General features: G+C 34.2%; 1 protein-coding gene across 3 annotated transcripts; it reads right to left on the bottom strand.

The window, feature by feature from the left end:
• Window positions 1-5,012: 5,012 nt before the first annotated feature.
• On the bottom strand, window positions 5,013-12,261 carry LOC146896989 (F-box/FBD/LRR-repeat protein At5g56420-like). 3 transcript variants are annotated; one of them, XM_085733205.1, is made up of 4 exons: window positions 11,830-12,261; window positions 5,848-6,621; window positions 5,585-5,770; window positions 5,013-5,333 (listed from the first exon to the last, which is right to left on the bottom strand). In XM_085733205.1, exons 1-4 carry the CDS (start codon window positions 12,259-12,261, stop codon window positions 5,139-5,141), a joined length of 1,587 nt encoding a protein of 528 aa, XP_085589331.1. In that variant the 3' UTR covers window positions 5,013-5,138. The 3 variants fall into 3 exon arrangements, with proteins under 3 accessions (XP_085589331.1, XP_085589330.1, XP_085589329.1); XM_085733204.1 differs by lacking the exon at window positions 11,830-12,261 and adding an exon at window positions 7,288-7,526 and having other exon boundaries at window positions 5,848-7,092; XM_085733203.1 differs by lacking the exon at window positions 11,830-12,261 and having other exon boundaries at window positions 5,848-7,137.
• Between the last annotated feature and the right edge of the window lie 9,696 nt (window positions 12,262-21,957).

The raw sequence follows: 21,957 nt of genomic DNA, 5'->3' as shown, positions 1-21,957 counted from the left end.
ATGTTCCATTACACAAACCCTGTTCAATATTTCTGAGTAGCATTATAAGTGTGCTGGTCTTTGAGTTTTATTTTATGGTTAGGCAGCCCTGAAATCATGTCAGTATTTAAAAACTTAGGGGTTAACACATCAAAATTCTCATTGTTATCAGCTTGAGATCTATCAACAGAATCCGCATTTAAATACTCTTTTTCAACACCTATAAAACTACAGTTAATGATCAAATTATAACAAATAATTCTAAACACATGTTGAAATAATGTATTACCTGGAATCAAGCCCAAAATATATTTGTTGATATCATTAACAATCTCAAGTGTTCCAGCTAAAATAGCTTTGGATTGTAAAAAAATTTGGATCCTTGACTAAGTTTAGATACATGCTTTGAACGATCACCTAAATTGGATCATCAAAATTAGTGATCAACAAATCTGATGGAATGTCATTATCTGCATACCCATCATTAGGTCTTTAAGTGCTCTATCTAATGCTTCAAAACATAACTTGTGAGCCATAGGGGCCTCATCCCAAATGATTAACTTGGCTAGTTTTATAAGCTCTGCACAATCACTCTCTTTATCTATACCACATGTTGATGACTCAAGAGGAGGTATTGGAATCATGAACTTCGAATGTGTTATTCGACCTCCCAACAGTAACAGTGATGCAATTCTAGACGTAGCAACTGTCAAAACAATTTGTTTATTTGACGTATGTAAGAAGCTAAAGTTCTCCACATATATGTCTTCCATGTGCCACCATGACCATAAAGGAAAAACACCTTTTTGGTTGTTTACAACTTCCACTATTTTTTCTGAAGATACCTTGTTGTTTATCTTGTGAAAAAATCAAAGACATAATAAGTTTATTACCAATAAACAATTTTTTTTTTCTCGAAGCTATTAATAATACACAATTAGCATGACTCTTTTATAAAAAAATAAAAAAAATAAAATTAGATCTAACATAATCAGTATAGTAAAATATACAAACCTGTGAGACTTCGATATAAGCCATTGAATTCTTGAAGTTGCTCATTATGATCATAAGCACGCTTTCATAAATAAATCTATAACATATCCATTTGCATATGGCATTTCAACACAGTCCTTCAAAGACTTACGATTCTTTTGCAAGTGTATCTCAATTTCAATTAGTGGTAAATTGAAAATTTCTTCATTAGACAACCGTAACCCTGGTAACACAAATTAAAATTACAGTAAGTGTTAAATTGATTTTTTTTTTCAATATATATGAATTATCAAATTAGTGTTAACCTCCATAAAGTTATTGTTTAAATATTAAGTTTCGTATTAAGGAAATGATGAATGGCAGGACTAAAGGGCCTAAGAAAATTCAAGAATCAATGGAAACTGATTTTTTTTAATATTTTAAATCATTTCATAGTCCCTAACACAATTTCACTAATCTTTTCTTTTTCTTTTTATAACAGGTTTATAAAGCAAATGAAAAGGTTTTCTAAAATCTTCTCTTTTGATTATTGCGACCTTGCCACTATTTATAGATTCAAATTGGGAGTTGATGAGGGAATACTTCAGTTGCTGCTAATATGCAATGCTTTGGTCGTAGCAGTTTAGGCAATTTCCCTTACAAATATATGTTAGGATCAGAAGGTTGAGTAAAAGCTATACGAATTGAAAATAAAAGACAGCTAACATAATTCGCAAATTAGAAAGGTGCATCAGCTATAAAAAAATGTAACCACCCTATTAACATCACTACTAAATAAATCCCTTAAAAATAAAAATTTGATCATCACTTAAAGAACCCATGATGGTCATTTTATCCCATATATGATACAATAGCAAATAAAACTCTAATAAAGCTCCCATATACGATGCAATAGGAAAGAAAACTCTAATAAAGCTATGACATTATTTGAGTAGAATTAGTATTTATTTATTATTCAACCCTTGCTATTATCACTCTTTATCCGCATTAAAAAAAAATGATGTCTGTTCTAGAATGACTATAGCAAAATGAGTTAAAAAATATATATAAAAGTTGGGAAATGCTAACCGGTGCCCCGGCACTAGTTAAGGATATTAAAAAGGAAATTATATAGTAGTTTTTTTTCTGAAGAAATTATATAGTAGTTAATACATTGAAATTGTGTAATTAATTTATAATAAAGTCAAAAACAGTTTCATTTTATGGTAATAATTCTCTTCTTTTATGGTAATAATTCTCTTTTATGGTATGTTTAACCAGTGCCCTAGGGGCACCAGTTAGCAGGATCATAAAAGTTTCTTTCCAAAGAATTTACCTTTCAATCCATAACGATCATCTCTCAAAAAAAAAAATCCATAACGATCATTTCAAGTTGCTCATTCCCGTGATTGTTCACAACACTCCAGACATCGAGAACACAAACAGCAAGCCTCCATATTTCTTTAGAGTCATTGATATCAATGATTGCATCAATAGATAGTCCCATCCTTAAAACAAAAAACGAAGAATAAGATTAACAACTAATTGTTCATCAAAGTCGTGAAATCAAATGATGGGTTGGAGAAAAAACATATACCTTTTTTTTTTTTTAAGAAAAACATATACCTTTTGTGAGTTGAATAGCAAAGAAGGAGAACTGAAGAGATGAAATTAATTGTTCGGATAGAATGGAAGTGATACGTCTAGATAAGAAGAAGTTGGCGTATGAAATTTTAAGGAAATTCGTTACACTAAGTCCCATCATTATCTTAAATAATTTTTTAAAAATATTTAATTAAATTTTGCAAAGAAATGACCCATCTGTGGAAGTTATAATTTGTTACACTATTCATTGGAAATTTGTTACACCATTATACTTTATTGAATCAACAAATTTTTTTTATAAAACAATTAAATTTAGGCAAAAAAATGACTTATCCGTAGAAGTGGAATTTTGTTACACGTAGAAGTGGAAATTTATTACACCATTATCATAAATAATTTTTTAAAAAACAATAAATTGCAAAATGACTATTATGCACATGAAATTAAGGAGATTATGAGTTTTAAGAAGGACGGTTATGAAATTTTGATGTACTTCAATTTTTATATATTGTTAGTAGACAATACAATTTAAAAATTATAATTCATGTTACATTGACTCAAAACATACACTCAATTGTTTCAAAGTGTTGTTACTCCACAACATTTCGGCAATGAGATAGTCGTTATTCGTCAATATATGATCAAATATTGGAGTCTTCAATTGCATCATATGTTGCATGAGGGGAACATGTGCCATGATTTTCTTGTCAAGATTGGTGCTAGAACCATTAACGAGTTAATTGTTATGACTGATCCTCCAAATGAGTTTCGTTTGCTTCTCAATCTCATGAGAGACGCTGCAAGAGTTTCCCCGCGTAGCTATTGTTTTGAAATTTTCAAAGTTTCTGGAAACGTAAAATATGAAAAAAATATTGAATAATTTTTCAGCACTCATGGCTGGAAATTCAAAATCTGAAAAGTCCCGTATTCCAACAAGGGAAAGAAAGCATGTTAGCCTGCTATCAAAGAACGTGACGTACATTTCAGTTGGTTATTTTCTTTACATTTTATAACCATCCAGATATGATGTTTATACTATTACATTTTGGTAACAATCAAAGCATCAAATTCTGCAGCTTCGATGCATGTAATTCCAGAAAAATTAACTTAACCAAGTTGACAGTAAGTCATGACTTACAACACATGAAACAAGCAAAACAAGTTACCAAAATTCAGCAAGATAAGTAACTTAATTAGGTTTCTATTCATGTGAAAAGTCCATAGATTCATTTATAAAGGCAATGAATTGAGCTGTAGCCATAGAACTGAAATCAGCACAATATAGGAAGAGCAAACTACTCATCGGTTAAAGATAAGTATTTTAAATCAATAAAGGAAGAAAATAAAAATATTTCAGTAGACAGCTTGAAAACATTGCAAGGTATGAACATCATGCACCTTTTGTAGACAAAATAAACCTAAGGGATCATTACACGGAGAAGCTGGAAATGAGTGATGTCCGAAAATGTTACGGTGAGTTAGAAATTGGCAGAGGGTCCTTCCTTGGAAGGAGAGATATGAGCAAGGATGAGGCTTCTTTGTCTTCTAAGTATAAGTATATGAATTATTGCCTCTTAATTCTCATACTTTCATAACATTTTTTTATATAGGCAGGGGCGGCCCTTGAACATAGACACTATTTTGACGCATACAATTAGAGTAGTGTTTACCTATATCACGTGAACTATTATTTGAAGTGCTAATGGTTTACCAATGGTTTGTTCCTGTCATGTCTCCGTCCGAAGGTTTTGTATATAAGCCAATCATTAGACCGTACCCTTCAAATGCCGACGGCTTCATTACAGTGCAATGAGCTCCAGTTCAAGAAGCAGAGATGTTTTAGATCCATATCTTGCCACAGGATTTAAATCGAAAGATTCATATCCTTACTGGTTCATCATTACGACCATGTGTTTCGCCATTCATGCATAGATGATAGATCTATATCGGCTTCCGCTGTTCAGCAAATGGGACAATCTAACGGTCCTAAAAATCACAACTCTTTCCTTAAAAAAAAAAAATCGCAACTCTTGTGCAACCCTTTAGCCATGCCCATATTGCACCAAAGATCATCTAACATGGCACTAACGTTTTGGTCATCGCTGGATCGCAACTCGAGTGTTGAACACACCACTTAAGCATAATCAAAGGTCTTTCTCATAAATCATAATCCAAAATCAAGACAAGAAAGGAAACCATTGTGACTAGTTCATATGAATATAGATAACCCTCACATACTTGTTCCAATTTATAAATATTTCACGAGAAAAATAAAATACACATTGATTGAGTTGTTATATTCATCAATTTTTTCAAAGTAACTACTCATCGGCTAACCTCCTAATTCGAAATTAGTCAAGAAAGATTGCAGAACATGATGTGTACATTGCAACTAGGAGAACATGTTGTAATTATCATTGATGGGATTATAACAAACTTAACCGTTCAGCATTTTCCATAGTGTATATCAAAACAAATGGAGTGTCATTATGCAACATAAAAAGGAACAGCTGCACTTAAATGCATCAAGAGGTAATCAAACTTCAAAGTAAAAACATATCTATGAGATTATGACAGCAACATTAAAATTCTAACATAAAATTAATTTTTTCCCAAATTGGCAACAATTCTAGCATGGTCTTGAAATCAATATTCTCATCAATCTTCATTGAGCTTATGACTTTCACATTCTTCAAGCCATGCCACCAACATTTAGTATCACTAGAACTGCAAAAGCAGTCATCCCCCTTTCTTTCCATTAGCGTCTCATATAAGAACTGCAGATTCAGATGATTAACAAATAGAGTTAGACACTATACAAAATAATTATGTTTTATATATTGATAAAAAGCAAATCTTTTAAGCATAAATGCATGTGTCTGACATAAAACGGAAACATGGCAATACAATTTTTACTTTTTTGATTAAATAGGACAATCACCAATTGTAGGAAGCATGGTCTAATACTATATGAACATGTGAGACAATGATATATCTCTATAAAGGAACATAGGAGAGAATATCACACCTCAATGAACGCTTTGCTGCAAGAAGAATTCTGCCTCAAAGATATAAATGCAGGGCGGCAACTTGAAAGTAAGATATTTACAATAGATGAAAACAAAGTATCATTTTTTGGAACAGAGTGAAGGTGCAAGTGTTTGATACTTGGTGGAGGGGATGACACTTGAAATACCATCGGGTGTTGTACATCCTACATAATCCAGACACAAATACAATAAGTAGGTATGAAGATTGAAATAACGAATTAAGTAGCTAATTAATACTCACCTCAGTTAGATCAAAGATGTCTAGGGACAGAGATGACAAAACATTTTGAGGTTTGATGTTTTGAAGAAATTCCCTCAAGTTACAAAGATGATGATATTCAATGTCAATCTCCATATCAACTTTTAGTAGACTAGAACTTGTCAAAAAAGATATAATAGGCTCTAAATCATCATCATCAATGCAATATACACATGATAATAGATTTGGAGCATCAATGTTGACCTCCTTCACGTCAGAACAATTAGATATCTTCAACACCTTAAGTTGAACACTTGAAATATTAATCCTCTCGGCCATTGCACAATCATCCAATTTCAAACTCTCAAGGAAAGGAAATTTTGGAAATAGTTCAAGAAACCATTTTTTTGTGATAATACAACTCTCCAGAGACAAATATTTCAAATGTTGGCATCTATCAAAATAAATCTTATATGGTGCATCAATATATACATCGGGACAAAAACACAATTCCTCAAGATACGAAGCATCAATATATACCTCCTGGATTCCTTGAACATCAACTTTCTTGAGCTTAAGTAGACGATGCAAACTCAAAGACTTCATAACCCCACGTCCAAACCTCAAAGTTATATGTTCAATCAAAGGACAACAAGAAATGAATTGCTCAATTGCATGTTCGTCTTTCGAAAGGACATACCACAATGACAATATTCTTAGTGAGAAAAATTTAATTGAATGATTCATGAATGCTGTATCAACTCTGATTCCCCCAATCAACACTAACTCAGTAAGCGATTTGACTTCAATTACACCCTTGGGTAGGACATAGCATTCATCCTGATCGAGATCATAAGGCAAATAAAGATGTATTACTTCAACACCACTTTCACTTGCCAATTTCAACCAAAGATCAATATCCTTTAACATGTAACTACATCGCTCAACATTGTACACAGAAAGCTTAAATATTTTGATAGCCAATCCATTATCATAGAATCTCAACAACCTCCTTTTCACATAATCAGTGAAGTTTTCTATCTTTCTAACAACATCATCCATAGATTCGGGAAACAGCAACTTCCCTATATCAGATGGGGTAAACATCCCAGTGATTTTAGCATCAGAAAAGGACAATATAGGAAAAGTATGACATGTCTCTAACCAAGCTTTGGACAAAACACTTGTCCTTGCAGCATCTCTTTCTCGTAATCTCGACAGAATGTTATGAAGAATGATTTTCGGCAGATTCGATAATCGGTCCTCATCGTGCTCCATATTTTTGTTCTGCAAGAAGCAATAACGAAAGTGAAGAAGCATAAGAGTGAGATTATTAACGAAATTCAATCAACAACTTTTAGTGGATATAGTTAGGGTTTAGGGTTTAACGTATCAGCTTAAGTTGCGAAACAGATGATTAGGTGATAAAGATTTAGAGAGAGAGAGAGAGAGAGAGAGAGAGAGAGAGAGAGAGAGAGTTACCTGAGAGAGGTTAACGTTTGGTGGTTGAACAACTATCGTCTGTCGGTCGGAATCTTCAGAGACAACAATTTGAAAGCTGTAATTGCTTGGTGTGGCGGTGAGGTTTCGATATTTATAGGAAAAAAATACTAATTAGTTAGGGATGATATATTTTTTTATTTTTTTTTAGTGTGGATGATTTATTTTCAGAAATAATAAAAATATTTTTTTTGGTTCACTTTATATAAAACTATAATAAATTTTAGGATTGGTAAAAATATTTTTTTGCTTCACTTTAAATAAAACTATAATAAATTTTAGGATTGGAAACGACACAGGAAGATACATATGTCATTAATGTTGGTAACAAAAAAAAAATGTCATTAATGTTGATGGGAGCTCTCTAACAAACCCTAGGGTGCTCGGATTTGGTGGTCTAATTCAAGATACTATAAGAGACTTTATTAAGGATACTACAAAAATATTGGTGTCTCGATCATCCTGCATGTTGAGATTCTAGCCTTGATGCATGGCGTTCGCATGTATTGGAAAGAAGGTTCGTGTAAAATAATGTTGCATTGACTCAAAACATACAGTCCAACTGTTTCAAAGTGTTGGTGTTACCACACAGATAGTCGTTATTCGTCAATATATGATTAAATATTGGAGTCTTCAATTGCATCAAACTAGTATGGAAACTCTCGTGCCAAGCACATACTAGAATTTCATCTTATTTGAGGGAGAAAATATTGTGTTGTGTCAAGTATCAAAAACAGCTTAACATTGGATAAATGAGCAGAAATTGAACAACAAATAAGTGGAAAACTCATGTTCTTGAACATTAAAATTTTGGATGAAGATGTGGTATTGTTCTCACTTGTGTGGTTGCTCTTTCACTAATGTGTCGATTCACACAAGTGTTGGCTCGCTCATAAGGCCTAACAGTGGTATCATATATTTGCTCAATATTATGGGGGATCGAGAGTGATTCTTGGTGGTGGATTACCGACACCGAAAGTCTGACACTTGATAGAGAAATATTAATGTGTTAAGTGTGAGCTAAAATTTCACATTGTATGCAAGAGTAGATGTCGAACAACATATAAGCAAGACGACACATATACATAATGTCCTAAGATTTTGCGTGAAGATGTGATGTCAATCTCACTTGTGTGATTGCTCTTAGTCTAAAGCGATGATACATTCCAATTGAGCTCCAACGAAAGTTTCAACGTTACGATGATTTGTTTTGTTTATTTTGGGGTGTCAATTGTTTAATTTTTTTAACTTGAATTTTAGTTTTTGGATGTCATTCGCTTTCATGCAACTTTTTTATTCAAGCTCTATCAAAGAAGACGAGCCTTATGGAACGATAGTGTTAGAAGTTCCAATGACAAAGTCCAACTGGACGGTGAATGGGAAAAGATTGAAGCCCTACTTTGGTGGTGAAGTTGATAGGCAAATGTCGACAATTTCACTAATCGATCCACGATTTCTTCATGCAAAAGGCGTCGAGCTTATGACGTGAAACAAGCGCTTGCTGGGAGGCAACCCAGTTTTGTAAGTTGATTTTTATATTTAATTGCATGTAGGATAGGAACCAAGCATTTAAAAAAGCAAAAATTCAAGCAACTGTGAGAGAACTGTGGTCCGCACGCTTAAGCGACCATTTGTACGCTTAAGCGAACAACGTCTTGGCAGGCCAAAAGTAACGGTTCCTAAGGCCATTACTCTGCATAACCACTCCCACCCACTCACTTGCATTCATTCACGTTTTTGTCTCTCTCTACACACTTTCAAAATTCTCTCACACACATAACCCTAAATCAAATCCAATTATTTCCTAGTCAAAGACAAGTCAAGCACTACATACATTGCATCACATTTCATCTTGTCCTTGCATTCATCGCTTAACAGGTTTGATTTTCCTCCCTTTCTTCTTGATTTAAATTGAAAAATCATGCTTTGGAGCATTTTTAGAAATGGCTAGGTTAGGGATAGATTGTTGTGGTTAGAGACTGTTTGTAGAAGATTATAGTGTGCAAATGAACTTGAATCACTACACAAATGCCTTGAACACTCAATTATTGCAAATTTTAAACCCATTTTAGAAACTTTTGAAAAATAAGGGTTTTGAGTGATTTCTTGTCAAATGTTATGATTCGGGTTCATTTCTTGATCACTTTTGAATTGTAGAGGATTAGGGGTAAATTTCATGATTAAATATGCTGGATTGTGTTGGAATAGGCTGGATTTTGGTGAAATTTAGTAGGGACAGGGGCTGCACGCTTGCCAAAAAAGTACAGCACGCTTAAGCGTGTATTCATAGGAAACTGCTTGGATTTTTTTTATGTTTGCTTGTGAGGTCGCTTAAGCGTGCCTCAAGCGTGCAAACCCAGAATTCCTATGAATGCTCGCTTGTGAGGTCGCTTAAGCGTGCCTCAAGCGTGCAGACCCTAGAACTGCCCTTTTCTGTGTAGCTCTAAACTGTTTTACTTCCTTTAATTCCATACGTGTTCTAATTACTTGTTATACTTTGTATATGGATTTTGCTGGTTGTTTTGCAGATGGCACCCAAATCCAAAACTGGTGTTAAACGTAAATCCTCAGCCTCCACCTCCAGTACCATAGAGCGACCAATCCCACCACCAAGAAATTTTGACCGATCCCGTTTCCTTTCCGGCCGACATTTTCAGAGGTTTACTTCATTTGAAAAGGGTACATGGCACCAAAGTGGTTAGCATTAACCCGGAGGGACCATATGCCCACATCCTTGAGTTGATTACTAGCCGGAAGTGGGACAAACTCATGACCCCCCCCAACCCGCATCAATCCTTATATTGTCAAAAAAAATTATGCCAATGCTATGCCGGTGTGTGAGAAACATCTCTTGGTGGAACAATTCACTTTCACTACCTTTGTGAGGGGTTCCACTATCCACTTTGACCGAGATACCATCAACACGTATCTTGGCAACCCATTTGAACTCCCACCATCTAAGGATCTGACCATCCCTTCCCTTTGTGACTATGGTCAAAAGGAAAAAGACCAAGAGTGGAACCATACCCAGATCCAAAGAGAGATTCTTTTGCCTTGTAAACGTTACAATAGGGGGAAGAACGAGGAGTTTACCATTGCGAACATTAGTGATATGACCCTCGAGGCAGCCATGCTTTTCCAGTTCTTGGTGCATAATGTGTGGCCCAAGAGTCATGTCACTACCACCCCTGTGACTGTGACGCCCCTGATTAGGCACATACTTAAGGGAGGAGAGGTAGATGTCGCCAGAATCATCTCCGATCAGCTGAGATATATAGCTTTGAGTGGTTTGACGCATAAGGCTGCCAAATTGGGCTTTCCTGGCTTCATCATGGGACTAGTGAATCATCAAGGTGTCCAAATTCCTAAACCTTGTGCTGAGAATATTACGGGGGTGATTAATGATCGATACATTCACAACCATGCCCAGAAAATAGGTGGAGTACTGCCACATGAGCCTGAGTCTGAGCACGAACCAGAGATACCACAGGAGGATGTACATCAGCATGATATGCCTCAGCATTCTGGCGCTTATGATTTTCATCCCTTGCTGCTATGTTAACTCAGCAGGAGCAGAGGCAGGAGCAGAGAGCTCGGCGACAGGAGCAGAAGGACACCCTCTTGATGGACCAGCAAGCTGCTGTTTTCAGAAGTAATCAGGGGACCTACCAACATCTTTATGATGCTCACATGGATCTGACTTATGCGATGATGACTCCCGCCCAGTATTACCAGTCTTGCATGTGGCCTGGGGACAGGCCAGTCTACTCTGGAGGGGATGGTGCATTCGGTGGCCCTGTTGATGACGAGGAAAGGACCGCTAGTGTTCATGGCGTAGATGACATGGATGATGATGGGGATGATGAGGCGAACCATTAACCACAGCTTTTGTGTTTTTAGTGATGCTTATTGCTTTTGCTCTGACATTTTACTTTATGTCTTTATTTTTATGTTGGAACAATTTTCATTGTCATTTTGGTACTATATTTCAGTACTTTTAGTTTTATTTACCTTAGTTAATAACTTAGCTTGTTGTTGTTTTTAACTGTTGTGCTTTGGATAATTTTTGTTTAATCTTACTTGTGTCTCTCAAAAGAAAATTGCTCATGAACACCAAAGTATAAAGTGCTCGAAAGAGCCAAATATTGAGCAAACTTAAGTGAGTGATGATGATTTGAATTGTGAGAAAGCACAAAGCCAAGGTATTGGTTTTCTGTTTCTCTAGGTACTCACTAAGAATTTGAAACTAGTACTTTGCACATAATTTATCTCAAGTAGTTCTTCTCATAAACATGTTTTTTTCTTGAACCACGTAATACTTGAGCTCGGCGGCACTAGAAAAAAATGCAAAGTTATACATTCAATCAAAGGGCAACAAGAAATGAGATGCTCAATTGCTTGTTCGTCTCCAAAAGGAACATACAAATATAATTCTCTTAACAAGAATAACCTAGTTGAAAGATTCATGAATGTTTGATCAATTCTAATTCTTCCATTCAACAACAACTTACTCAATGATTTGACTTCAATTACACCCTTCGGTAAAACATAGCATTCACCCTGAATAGGCAAAATAAGTTCTAGTATTTCAACACAACTTTCACTTGCTAACATCAACCAAAAATCAACATCCTTTGACATGTAACGAAGCTCAAAACACCTCACACTAAGCTTAAATTCTTTGATAGCCAATCTACGGACATAGAATCTCAACAACGATTTATTCACACAATCAATAAAATACTTTCTAGTCCTCGTTAAATTTTCCTTTGGTTGAGGTAACGTCTTGACAACTTTAGTATCAGAAAAAGACAACATAGGAAAAGTATACCATGTCTCTAACCAAGACTTGGACAAAACACTTGTTCTAGCAGCATCTTTTTCTAGCAGCATTGACATAATATCGTGGAGAATTATTTTTGGCACACTCGATAATCGATCTACCTCCAGCTCCATTTAAGTTCTGAAACCAACAAGAATATCAATATCTATGTTAAATAAGCCACAACGCCGTGTCCTAGTTGGATGGATCAAAGAGAGATCAAGAACAAATTTAATCAGTGATTTTCCATTTTCAAAACTAAAACCTTTTGAATGAACTAGTAGTATCTATTAGAGATATATAGTTTAGTTACTAGTATTAGTCCTATTAGTATATATAGTTGTAACCTCCCCATAAGTGGGACAACTTTCACTCATTGTAACATTTTTTCATATTCATCAATACAAAGTTAGTTAAGCTTTTCTCTCCTTCATCAATGGATGCCATGTTTCCTAACATGGTATCAGAGCAAACTTGGTATCCACCTTGTGAAGGATATTTTCCGCTGCATTTTCATGAGAAAATCCAATTTTCTCAATTTTCACTTTCCTTCCCATTTTAGATTTTTTTTCTTTCTTCACTATCTCGTGAAACTTCTTTCACCTTTCTGTCTTCATTCTTCATCGTTCTGATCAGATTTTTTTCTTCTCTTTATCTCAATTTCTTCCAATTCTTTTGATCGTTTTCGTGTTTTCCGTATATTCTCCTTTGCGATTCTGTTCGCAATTGTTTAAGATGTTGTTCTTCTCATTTTCCACCAAATCCTAGGGTTTCCGGATTTTACGATCGTTTCTTTCTTTTCTTTTCAGTTTCTGTTCACTTTCGGTTTGTTTTCATCTTCCTCATGTATTCTTTTTGGTTCAATATGTTTCATCCATCTCAATTTTGATTCCTCTTGTTTGTGATTCCGATCACAATCCTACCTCTCGCGATTTCTTGTTAGGATCACTTCTGAATGATGAATCAAAGCAAGATTTGATGATTCACATTTTTTTTGGTTTTCGGTTACTGATTGCAGAAGCTTCTCTCTATTTTTGCTGGCTTTCGACTTCGGCAACTTTGACGGTGTGATGTTGATTGTTACATGATTTTGTTGATTGTTATTGGTAATTCTTGTGCAATCTATGGTGGCTTATCCTCATCAGATGTGCTTGTTCACATTCAGACTCGGTTTCGCATTGATTCTCTGTGTCGTATAGAGAACTCTGTTTATAGATAGAGTTGTGTTGTAATTGCAGTCTGTTGATATTGTGCTCAATAGGTGTTTGTGGAAATTCCTCTGATGATTACGTGTTCGGTTCAAGTTTGGCTTTCCATAGTTTGTTCATCAATATCATACTCCAAGAATCACGATTGGAATAACCTTTTTTGCTGGTCATGCTTAACTCAGCATGTTGTGTTGTTTCTTTGTTCCATTCTTTGATTCTCAACAGGTCCAGAAGTTGTTGCCAAAAGCGTAAGTGATTTTGATATTGGACGAGTGCGTCTCTGGAAAGCTATTCTGGTTTGCTTTGAATAAGTTTGGTTTGGCTGAAACTTGCGAAAAGCTGGTTGTTTGGTTTAGTTTCTGGTTATTGATGATCGATTGCTGCTACAGTTTCTGTGATTATTGATATCTTGCTGAAATTGTTTGGTAATTTCTTTTCATGCCTCTTGTTGCTAAATGTGTTACCCATGCATCAAGTATAATTGTGTGGGAATTGTAAGCTACTGGATTCACTCTCTTGAAATATTTTTGGTGACTACAATTGCACATGAAACACATTCTGATTGGCTAAAGAAGGCATGGATTGAGATGTGCAATATGAAGAGTTTGTGTACTGTCGTTGAGCCATTTCATAACTTGGTAGCCTATGTGAATGGTTTAGTGTATGAAGCTTCCTTCTTGCTGCATAATTGTTCTGACCAATATTGATTATTCAATTTGATTTTCATTGTGAATTGCATTTGCTTCAGTTTGGTAAGGTTTAACGTTTTGGCTCAGTTTTTTGGATTGTTGGAAGATTCTTGGTTTGCTTTCTGAAGAGTGCATTTTCGCCTATTATTTGCTTCTGCTTTGCCTATTATTGTGACAATTGAAGACTATTTTGGATTTGTTTTAGCTTCATTATTGGTGCATTGGTTGCATTTGGTTTTTCTTGTCTCAGCTTGGCATAGGAGGGCATCACTTTTATCTTTGGAAGCTTGGTCTTGTTGCTTCATGGTACTTTTGGTGTGAAGTTTGTTCAACATATGACCTCCTTCCATTGTTGACTATGACTCTTCCTTGCATTTTGTTTTTTTTCTTGTCTCGGCTCGGCATTGGAGGGCATCACTTTTTATCTTTGGAACCTTGGTCTTGTATATGACCTCCTTCCATTGTAGACTATGGCCATTCCTTGCACTTCTTTTTGGATATCATCATTGATTTTTGGATATCCTTGTATTTCTTGTCTTGTGCTTCTATCTTGAGTGATTGAACACTCTTGATGGTTAAGCGTTGTGCCTTAATTGGCTTTGTTGATATTGGCTTCTACCGGATGGTGGTTAAGCGTTGATTTGATGCTCCTTCCTTCAATTGGTTCAACCTTGAGTTGTGGTTGCTTCTTATTGGATGAGCACTTGTTTGATATTTTTCTTAGCCGATGTATTTCCGGCATCTTTCCTTGTATTTTCTCATTTCAAGTTGGATGTGTTTTTGAACACCTGCCAACTTGAGGGGGACTATTAGAGATATATAGTTTAGTTACTAGTATTAGTCCTATTAGTATATATAGTTGTAACCTCCCCATAAGTGGGACAACTTTCACTCATTGTAACATTTTTTTCATATTCATCAATACAAAGTTAGTTAAGCTTTTCTCTCCTTCATCAATGGATGTCATGTTTCCTAACAGTATCCTTCAAAATCTCTCAGGGATGGGTTTTTACTTTGAAACTTTTTTTTAACATGTATGCCTAATTCAAGCACCACTTCACCACCAAAGAGAAAGAACAATAATAACTAAGACACACACATCACACTTACCCAAAATGGAATCGTAATAATAAAATTCTCCCCCCTCCCATGTCTCTTACATGTCCTTCGAATTTCCCACTTTTGCTCCGCATGAATTCTGGAAACCGAATAAAAAAACATGCACTTTAGTTTATCGGATCCGAACCATGCGTATATAACAATAGTGCTCAACCACTTTTCCTCATTTCTCCATTTTTCGTTTTTTAACCTAAGAACTCCAACAACCCCTCCCTCCAAATGAAAACAATAAAAAAATCTGAATCTCTCTTTATTGTGTCATTTTTCAACTAAACTTGGTTCAATCCATTGAATTTGAGATGTTCTAAATACTACACAATAGGTTAGTACACATTTGCTCAAATCTTTGGTGTTTGACTAATTTTTTTCTTCTGAATTTCTACTGTTGTTTGGATTCTAGAAACCAAAATGTGTTCTTCTACATTTATGTTTCTAAAATCCGAAATATGCTCAGATATGCAAAGTATTAATGTTCTACCCGATTTTGTCTTCGTTTCAAATATCATTGACTTCAAGCTATGTAATATGATCAAGATGCCCCATGTTATAAGAGGTGAATGAAATCTTCTACTTGTCATTTGTTGCCCCCTCTTGCAAAGCATGGCCGTTTTCCACGTTTTGAGAATGTAAAACCAATTCTCTTTGGGGATCTTTCCCAAACACCTCTTCCAACAAAGGTGCTTGTCCCTCTAGGATCACCCCTACATACAATGACCATCCTTCCTTTCCGGATGAAGATGGAGCGTAGCCGGAAGGCATACCTCTAAGATGCCCACTAATAGACCTTATCATTAACCCTAACAGTGGCGGCACTATTGAACTGTTTTTGCGATTTTTCTGAGTTCAATGGTTGTGCAGTGCAGCAATTACAATGGAATATATAAAACAACGACCACTGATACATGTTTAAACACAAAAAAAAATGAAAACAAACGCCTCAATACCACAGTTATTTTAAAAGGAAAAATGGTGCGTACCTTTCAACAAGTTTTTCTCTCTTTCTCACCTCTTGTTTTACCCTACATGCCAATTCTCTAAACCCTATTTGTGAGAAATTCTTAGATGGGAACGTAAGTAACATGTCAGCATTTACAAACAACCAATAAAAACATTACACCTCATTTAATTTATTAAAAAAATAATAAAAATAAAATAAAGATGAACGTGTTCTCCTTATTACTACTTTCCTTCCACAGTTTTGTCCAAGGATTCCTTCCTACATCTAAACAAATAATACCAAACAATTGCAGGGATATCGATAAATTTTAAACAAACAAATGATGTATTATCGATTCAAAAAAAAATGATGTATTAATCACCAAAAAAACTACATCAAAAAATAATTTAGGTTATTTCAAAAAATAAATTTTTTTTGAGGGATTCAAAAAATAATAATAATAAAAATAATAATTTAGGTTTAATATTTCGAGGAACAAAAACTTACATTATTACTAATATGGTTAAATCAACAATTGTCGTCGTGTCGTCCTGAGCTTAACAAAATTTGTATGAACATTGTACAATACTCCCTCCGGTTTTATTTATAAGAAACATTTGACTTTTTTGATTCATTGCATAAATGAAGTATTTGGTCTATATTCTATACCAAGTACATTAATTACTCAATGAATGTAAAAAGTCAATTTTTTCTTATAAATAGGACCGGAAGGAGTATATACAATAGTCGATGCTTGAACACCGATACCACACTTCTCTGCATTTATGTGAATTCAAATAACTAGGCTACTTGACCAACAAAAGAAAAGTTAAAACAATTTTGCATTTATTTTGGTCAAGTAGTCCATAGACTGAAATTCACCTTTTAAAATGAATAAGTGGGGTCCGACAACTCATCATTCCTAATTAATTACTCCAAAATAATCTCATTAATGGTTACTCATCGGTCCTATTTAATTATAAGAAACATTTGACTTTTTCTTATAAATAGGACCGGTATTTTAGGGTTAAATATATTTTTCATACATTTATTTAAATACATCAACTTTCATTTTTAGCTCCACTAAAAATTTCCTTCAATTGTCCCTCTAAATTTTTTGTTAAAAATTTAAGTCCATATTTTTTACAAAAGTTCGCCATTCGAGTTCCAAATGATTTATTTTTTTCATATCATCTATAAGACTTTTTTTTAATAAATTGATAAGACCTTAAAATATCATTAGTTTAATAATTTAACTATTTAATCTTAATTCCACCGATAACATTATCGGTGGTTAATTCGTAACCATGAAACAGGGCAAAAAAATCCATGTCCTATAATTATTTTTTTGTAGTGACCATATCCTATAATTTGTTATAGCATACCATAACACCTGAGAGAGAGAGAGAGAGAGAGAGAGAGAGATATCAAAACCAAATTATTTAATTGCTTTCAATTTTTAAAAGAATATAACTCAATCAATTAAAAATGTAAACTTATGTTCTCAAATAAAGCGATTAACCTTTGTGGACTTGTCTTTAGCAACATTAACCTTCTTCTGCGAGGCACCAAGGTAGCCATAATGCTCATGATAAAATACAAGCAACCAAGGATAAAAAAAGCCAATGCTACCCCATCCAGCAGCAGTACCAATAACAAGTCTCATAATCTTACTATTAAACATGGTATTCTTTAGCTTTAGCCTACTCTTCCAAAAGAATAAACTGAAACACAAGAGGTACTTGAAAAATTCCCCTTCTCATAAGTGGTACAAAGTTTGTAGAACATTGATTTTAATCCAAATTCTTTAAAACTCATTGGTACACAATGTTAGCACATTAGCAAAATTTTAATCCCTCTCTAACATGGATTTAATAGAATATGCTAGCATATGACAGACTAAATCTTTCAATTTCGCATTCAAAAAACTCGGAGAAACAGCACATGTTCATATTCACTTTTTTTACGTCTTCTTGAAGTAATCGAAGCATCGACTATGCTAGTGTTCATTTCATGAAATCAAGTAAGCACAACCTTCACAAAACGAAAAGAGTTATGACCAACATCAACAACAATCAACACAAACATTAGGTTAGAAATTCATCGGGTATCAGTGATTTATAAAAGAAACAACAATGCTTTTAGAGTTGGAGCAAATGAACAACATTAGTGAGGGATCAAAATTCAAAACATACGGTTCTCTTCATACTTATCATGTTACAGTGTCACATGACATATAGAAGAATAAAGAAAATGATTATATAAATAAAATAAAAAATTACTTGGTTACCAGATAGCTAAGGTATTATTATCATCTCATTTATGGAATTAAGTTCTAAACAAAATTCAAAAGAATAGGAGACACTATATTGTAAGTCCATTCAATAATAGCAATGTTATGGCACTGTATATCGTTTGGCTAATTTCAAATGTTATTGCTATCAAGTCAACCATCACAACTCTGATTGGTGGTATAATGAAGACTTGAATATGAATATTTCTCATTATCAATGAAAAGGTTTATACAAACATTTAAGTACATTATTGGAGGTTTAAGAATTCAATTAGTTAGAAAACCCTAGTTTTATGGTAACTACCTTGGTTAACTTGTAAACCAAGTAATCTAGTTTGTTATGGAGTTGGTTACATATCTCAATGTATATAAGCTCCTTTATGCTTTGTAAATAACTGATTCAATTCACTTCAATAAAACTGTTACAGTTTCAATATTAATTCTCTCTCAATTCTTCTTCAATTTCCTCAAGAACCCTAATTACATAATCTTTTTACACAAAATCGGCACCTTGTTCTATCATACATGAGCCATCTAAATAGGAATGTAATGTAATCCAATCATAATCCCGAAGGATACTAATAAATCAAACTATGATAAATATCAATATCTAAACACTACACTCAAGGAGGAGCGTGTATATCTTTTGCATCCAACTTTTGTCTAAGATATCAACAAGTTGATCATTAGAATTGACAACAAAAGTTTTGATGACTCGGTTGATCTTTAGAATTGACAACGGAAGTTTTGATGACTTTACATAGAATCTTTTTCGTAATTAATTAAACGGAAGTTGACTTCTTGGATTGGAGGAGAGGTGTAAAGCTTATCGATTATCACATACAAGTAACATTAGACCAACCTAACAAAAATGCAGCTCTTGCACCAAATGTTTCAACCACACAAGCTCACATGTAACATAAGAATTTGTGGTTTTGCCTTCTGATCGTACCTGATCAGAAAGTGACTACCGGTGCTTTGAATGCGGTGGTTTAGACGGTGGTGGAATACGTCAGAATGCTTCTTGGAGCGGATGGGGGGAGTGTACCTGCAGGCACTCCGACGCTCAAGTCAGTAGAGATCAGAGAGTGAGGGTTTAGAGGAAGGGATAGATTCTACCTTGGGGACTGTAGTGAGTCCCATATTTATAGAGGTGGAGGGCTGTAGAGCCGTTGTAGTGGCACACCTAGCTCTAGCGGTTACGAAATCGTGGGAAGTGTAACCGCCAGAGAGTTTATTGCGGGAACGTGCAGAGAGACGTTGTGGCTTGCTTGAACCAGTCTCGCTCGCTCCGTGCACCCCCCCTCGTTGGGAAGGGGTGTGTCGCAAGTAACGTTGCCAAACGTGGTGCTTGGGCTTTGGATTGTATTGGGCCTAAGTAAATGGGCCAAAGGTCCTTTTGGCCGGTCCAGAACACCTTCTATAATTAATTTTTAATCTTGAATTTTTTTTTTTCAACTTGCTTTTATATGAGTGTATCCAAATATAAATAAATCACTTTATATTCATTCAACTCACTTTTAACTAGAGTCAATTTACATAATCAGTTAATGTAAAATCAATTTATGTTATCATATAACCAATTACACACACTTAAACATACATTAAATCAACTGGTTTATCCTATCACTATTTTTTCTTTCTTTCTTCCTTTGCATTGTTTAAAAAAAGGACAAATACGGGTTGCAAATACAAATTTATTAGACAAAAGAAGCAATAGGGAAGCATATTTTATTCTTGGGATTTCCCTTTATCTCTTGAATGCTTAGGAAACCATTGTTACTTGCGTTTATAACCATGACCGGTCTCTGCATACGTCCTTGTAACCATTTTGACTCTTACTACACAAGTTTATTGGCTTTTTCCTCATCAAACAAATTACCTTTAAATTTATGTTTTATAGTAGAAATGAAAGTAAAGTATATATTACACTGATTAATTTTAATTCCATGTAAAAAAACAAGTCCCTTAAAAATATGTCTTTTTTTATCTATAAAATAGGTCTAATATCATATTGGATAAAGTTAAGCTTCAAAATATATTCATTAGAACATTATCTTCTTATATGATATTTATTTTAAAGGTGGACATTCATATCTTTAAGAAGTTAATAAAATGTTATTTTTGTTAATATTTTACTATTATAAAAAAATTACTGAAAATGGTAAACGTTTATTTTTAAATCATTCTTGAGAGGTCCATATTAGACGCACCCAAAATATATTTTCCTTAAAAAACACATTTAAGGCTAGGGGGTATTGCCCTATACAAGATGGGATAACAATCAAGCTTCAATGGGCATTTTAGGATAACTCACCCCATCACAAATAGACTAATGGGGCCTTAAACCTTGCTTGTTGTATGTTTAGTGGTTACAACAAATAAGATGAAATTGAGACAGCTATTGTGAGTCCATTTTGAGCGTTCAACAAAACAACTTTCCATTTACGATGGTACAAAGCCATCTTCCACTTTTCAGCAACCAATAGAAAAAGGCCATATGGGTATCCAATATTGCAGAGAAAATGAAGGGAGATAAAAATCACATAGTACATCTTTTCTTTTGTTTTAACTTTTAATCTGATCCGTCCATTCAAATTTAACAGCAGTAAAAATCTCCACCTCCCTTTATATAAATGTGAGCGTGCACACTCTACATCAACACACTTCCATCTTGAAACACTCCTCGCCTTAATAAGAAGAAGTTTTCTTTTCTTCTTCCTAGTCAAATGAAACACTTGTTTAGTCTTAATGAATCAAGATGTGTTTCATTCAGTAACAATTTCAAGGAATAGTTATAATATTTCATATTTTTTTCAAGAAAAAAAATTATGAAATACTACTATTTCTTGTGGTTGTTGATTGAAATGAAGGACATCTTGAAAAAGAAAAATTGATGAATCGCATCTTAAAAGAACGAATAAAATTAAGAAGTCATTTGTTCTTGTTTTGTAATTATTCTTTTGAGTTTTAACATTTATCCTTGATTCTTGTTTTGTAGTGTAAGCCAGAATTATAAATAATATTAGCATTTATTTTGGTTTTTGTTTTGTTGATGCCAACTTGCTATAGCATCAACGATTTCTGAGTGGATCACCCTAGTACACTACTTTACTTGGAGTATGGCCTTGGATAGATAATGATTAAACATGAAGATGAATTCTATATTGTTTAGCTTAGAAGTTTAATATATAATTACATGTTGATGTGCTGTTTTTTGTCACTGCCATAATCAATAAGGCATTAATAATATTGTCTGTGTGTGTGCGGTAGCAAAGTTTTTGTGTGTAGTTGATGGATTTGGTTGATGGAAAAACCTCGAGTTTATTATGTTGATTTCAAATTTGGCATAAAAATCATACTCTCTCCCGTCCTATTTAGTTAACAATTTGGTTCATATCCATCAACTTTTGTTGACCCAATTTTCTCTTATAAATAGGATTGGATGAAGTATTAGCATAGTAATAACATAAGTTACATAACCTTTTCTATTTATTGCTTGTTACTAGAAACCAATTTTGAATTTTTGGGTTATTAATATATGATTTGTTTCTATACATACAGTACTAGAGTTTCCTCAAAAG

The sequence above is a fragment of the Medicago sativa genome, chromosome 8 (assembly GCF_051527215.1).
Source record: "Medicago sativa cultivar Bolivia chromosome 8, Bolivia_mono, whole genome shotgun sequence".
In the NCBI taxonomy this organism is placed as follows: domain Eukaryota; kingdom Viridiplantae; phylum Streptophyta; class Magnoliopsida; order Fabales; family Fabaceae; genus Medicago; species Medicago sativa.
Note: the sequence above shows the minus strand (reverse complement) of the source record. Positions and strands in the feature narration are given on the sequence as shown.

Excerpts from the sequence above, each read along its gene's own strand:
- LOC146896989 (XM_085733203.1), bottom strand. The coding sequence starts at position 7,125 with ATGCTTCTTCACTTTCGTTATTGCTTCTTGCAGAACAAAAATATGGAG. Across the intron at positions 5,771-5,847 it reads ACATCTTTGATCTAACTGAG|GATGTACAACACCCGATGGT; the intron begins GTGAGTATTAAT and ends TGGATTATGTAG. Across the intron at positions 5,334-5,584 it reads GCAGCAAAGCGTTCATTGAG|TTCTTATATGAGACGCTAAT; the intron begins GTGTGATATTCT and ends CTGAATCTGCAG.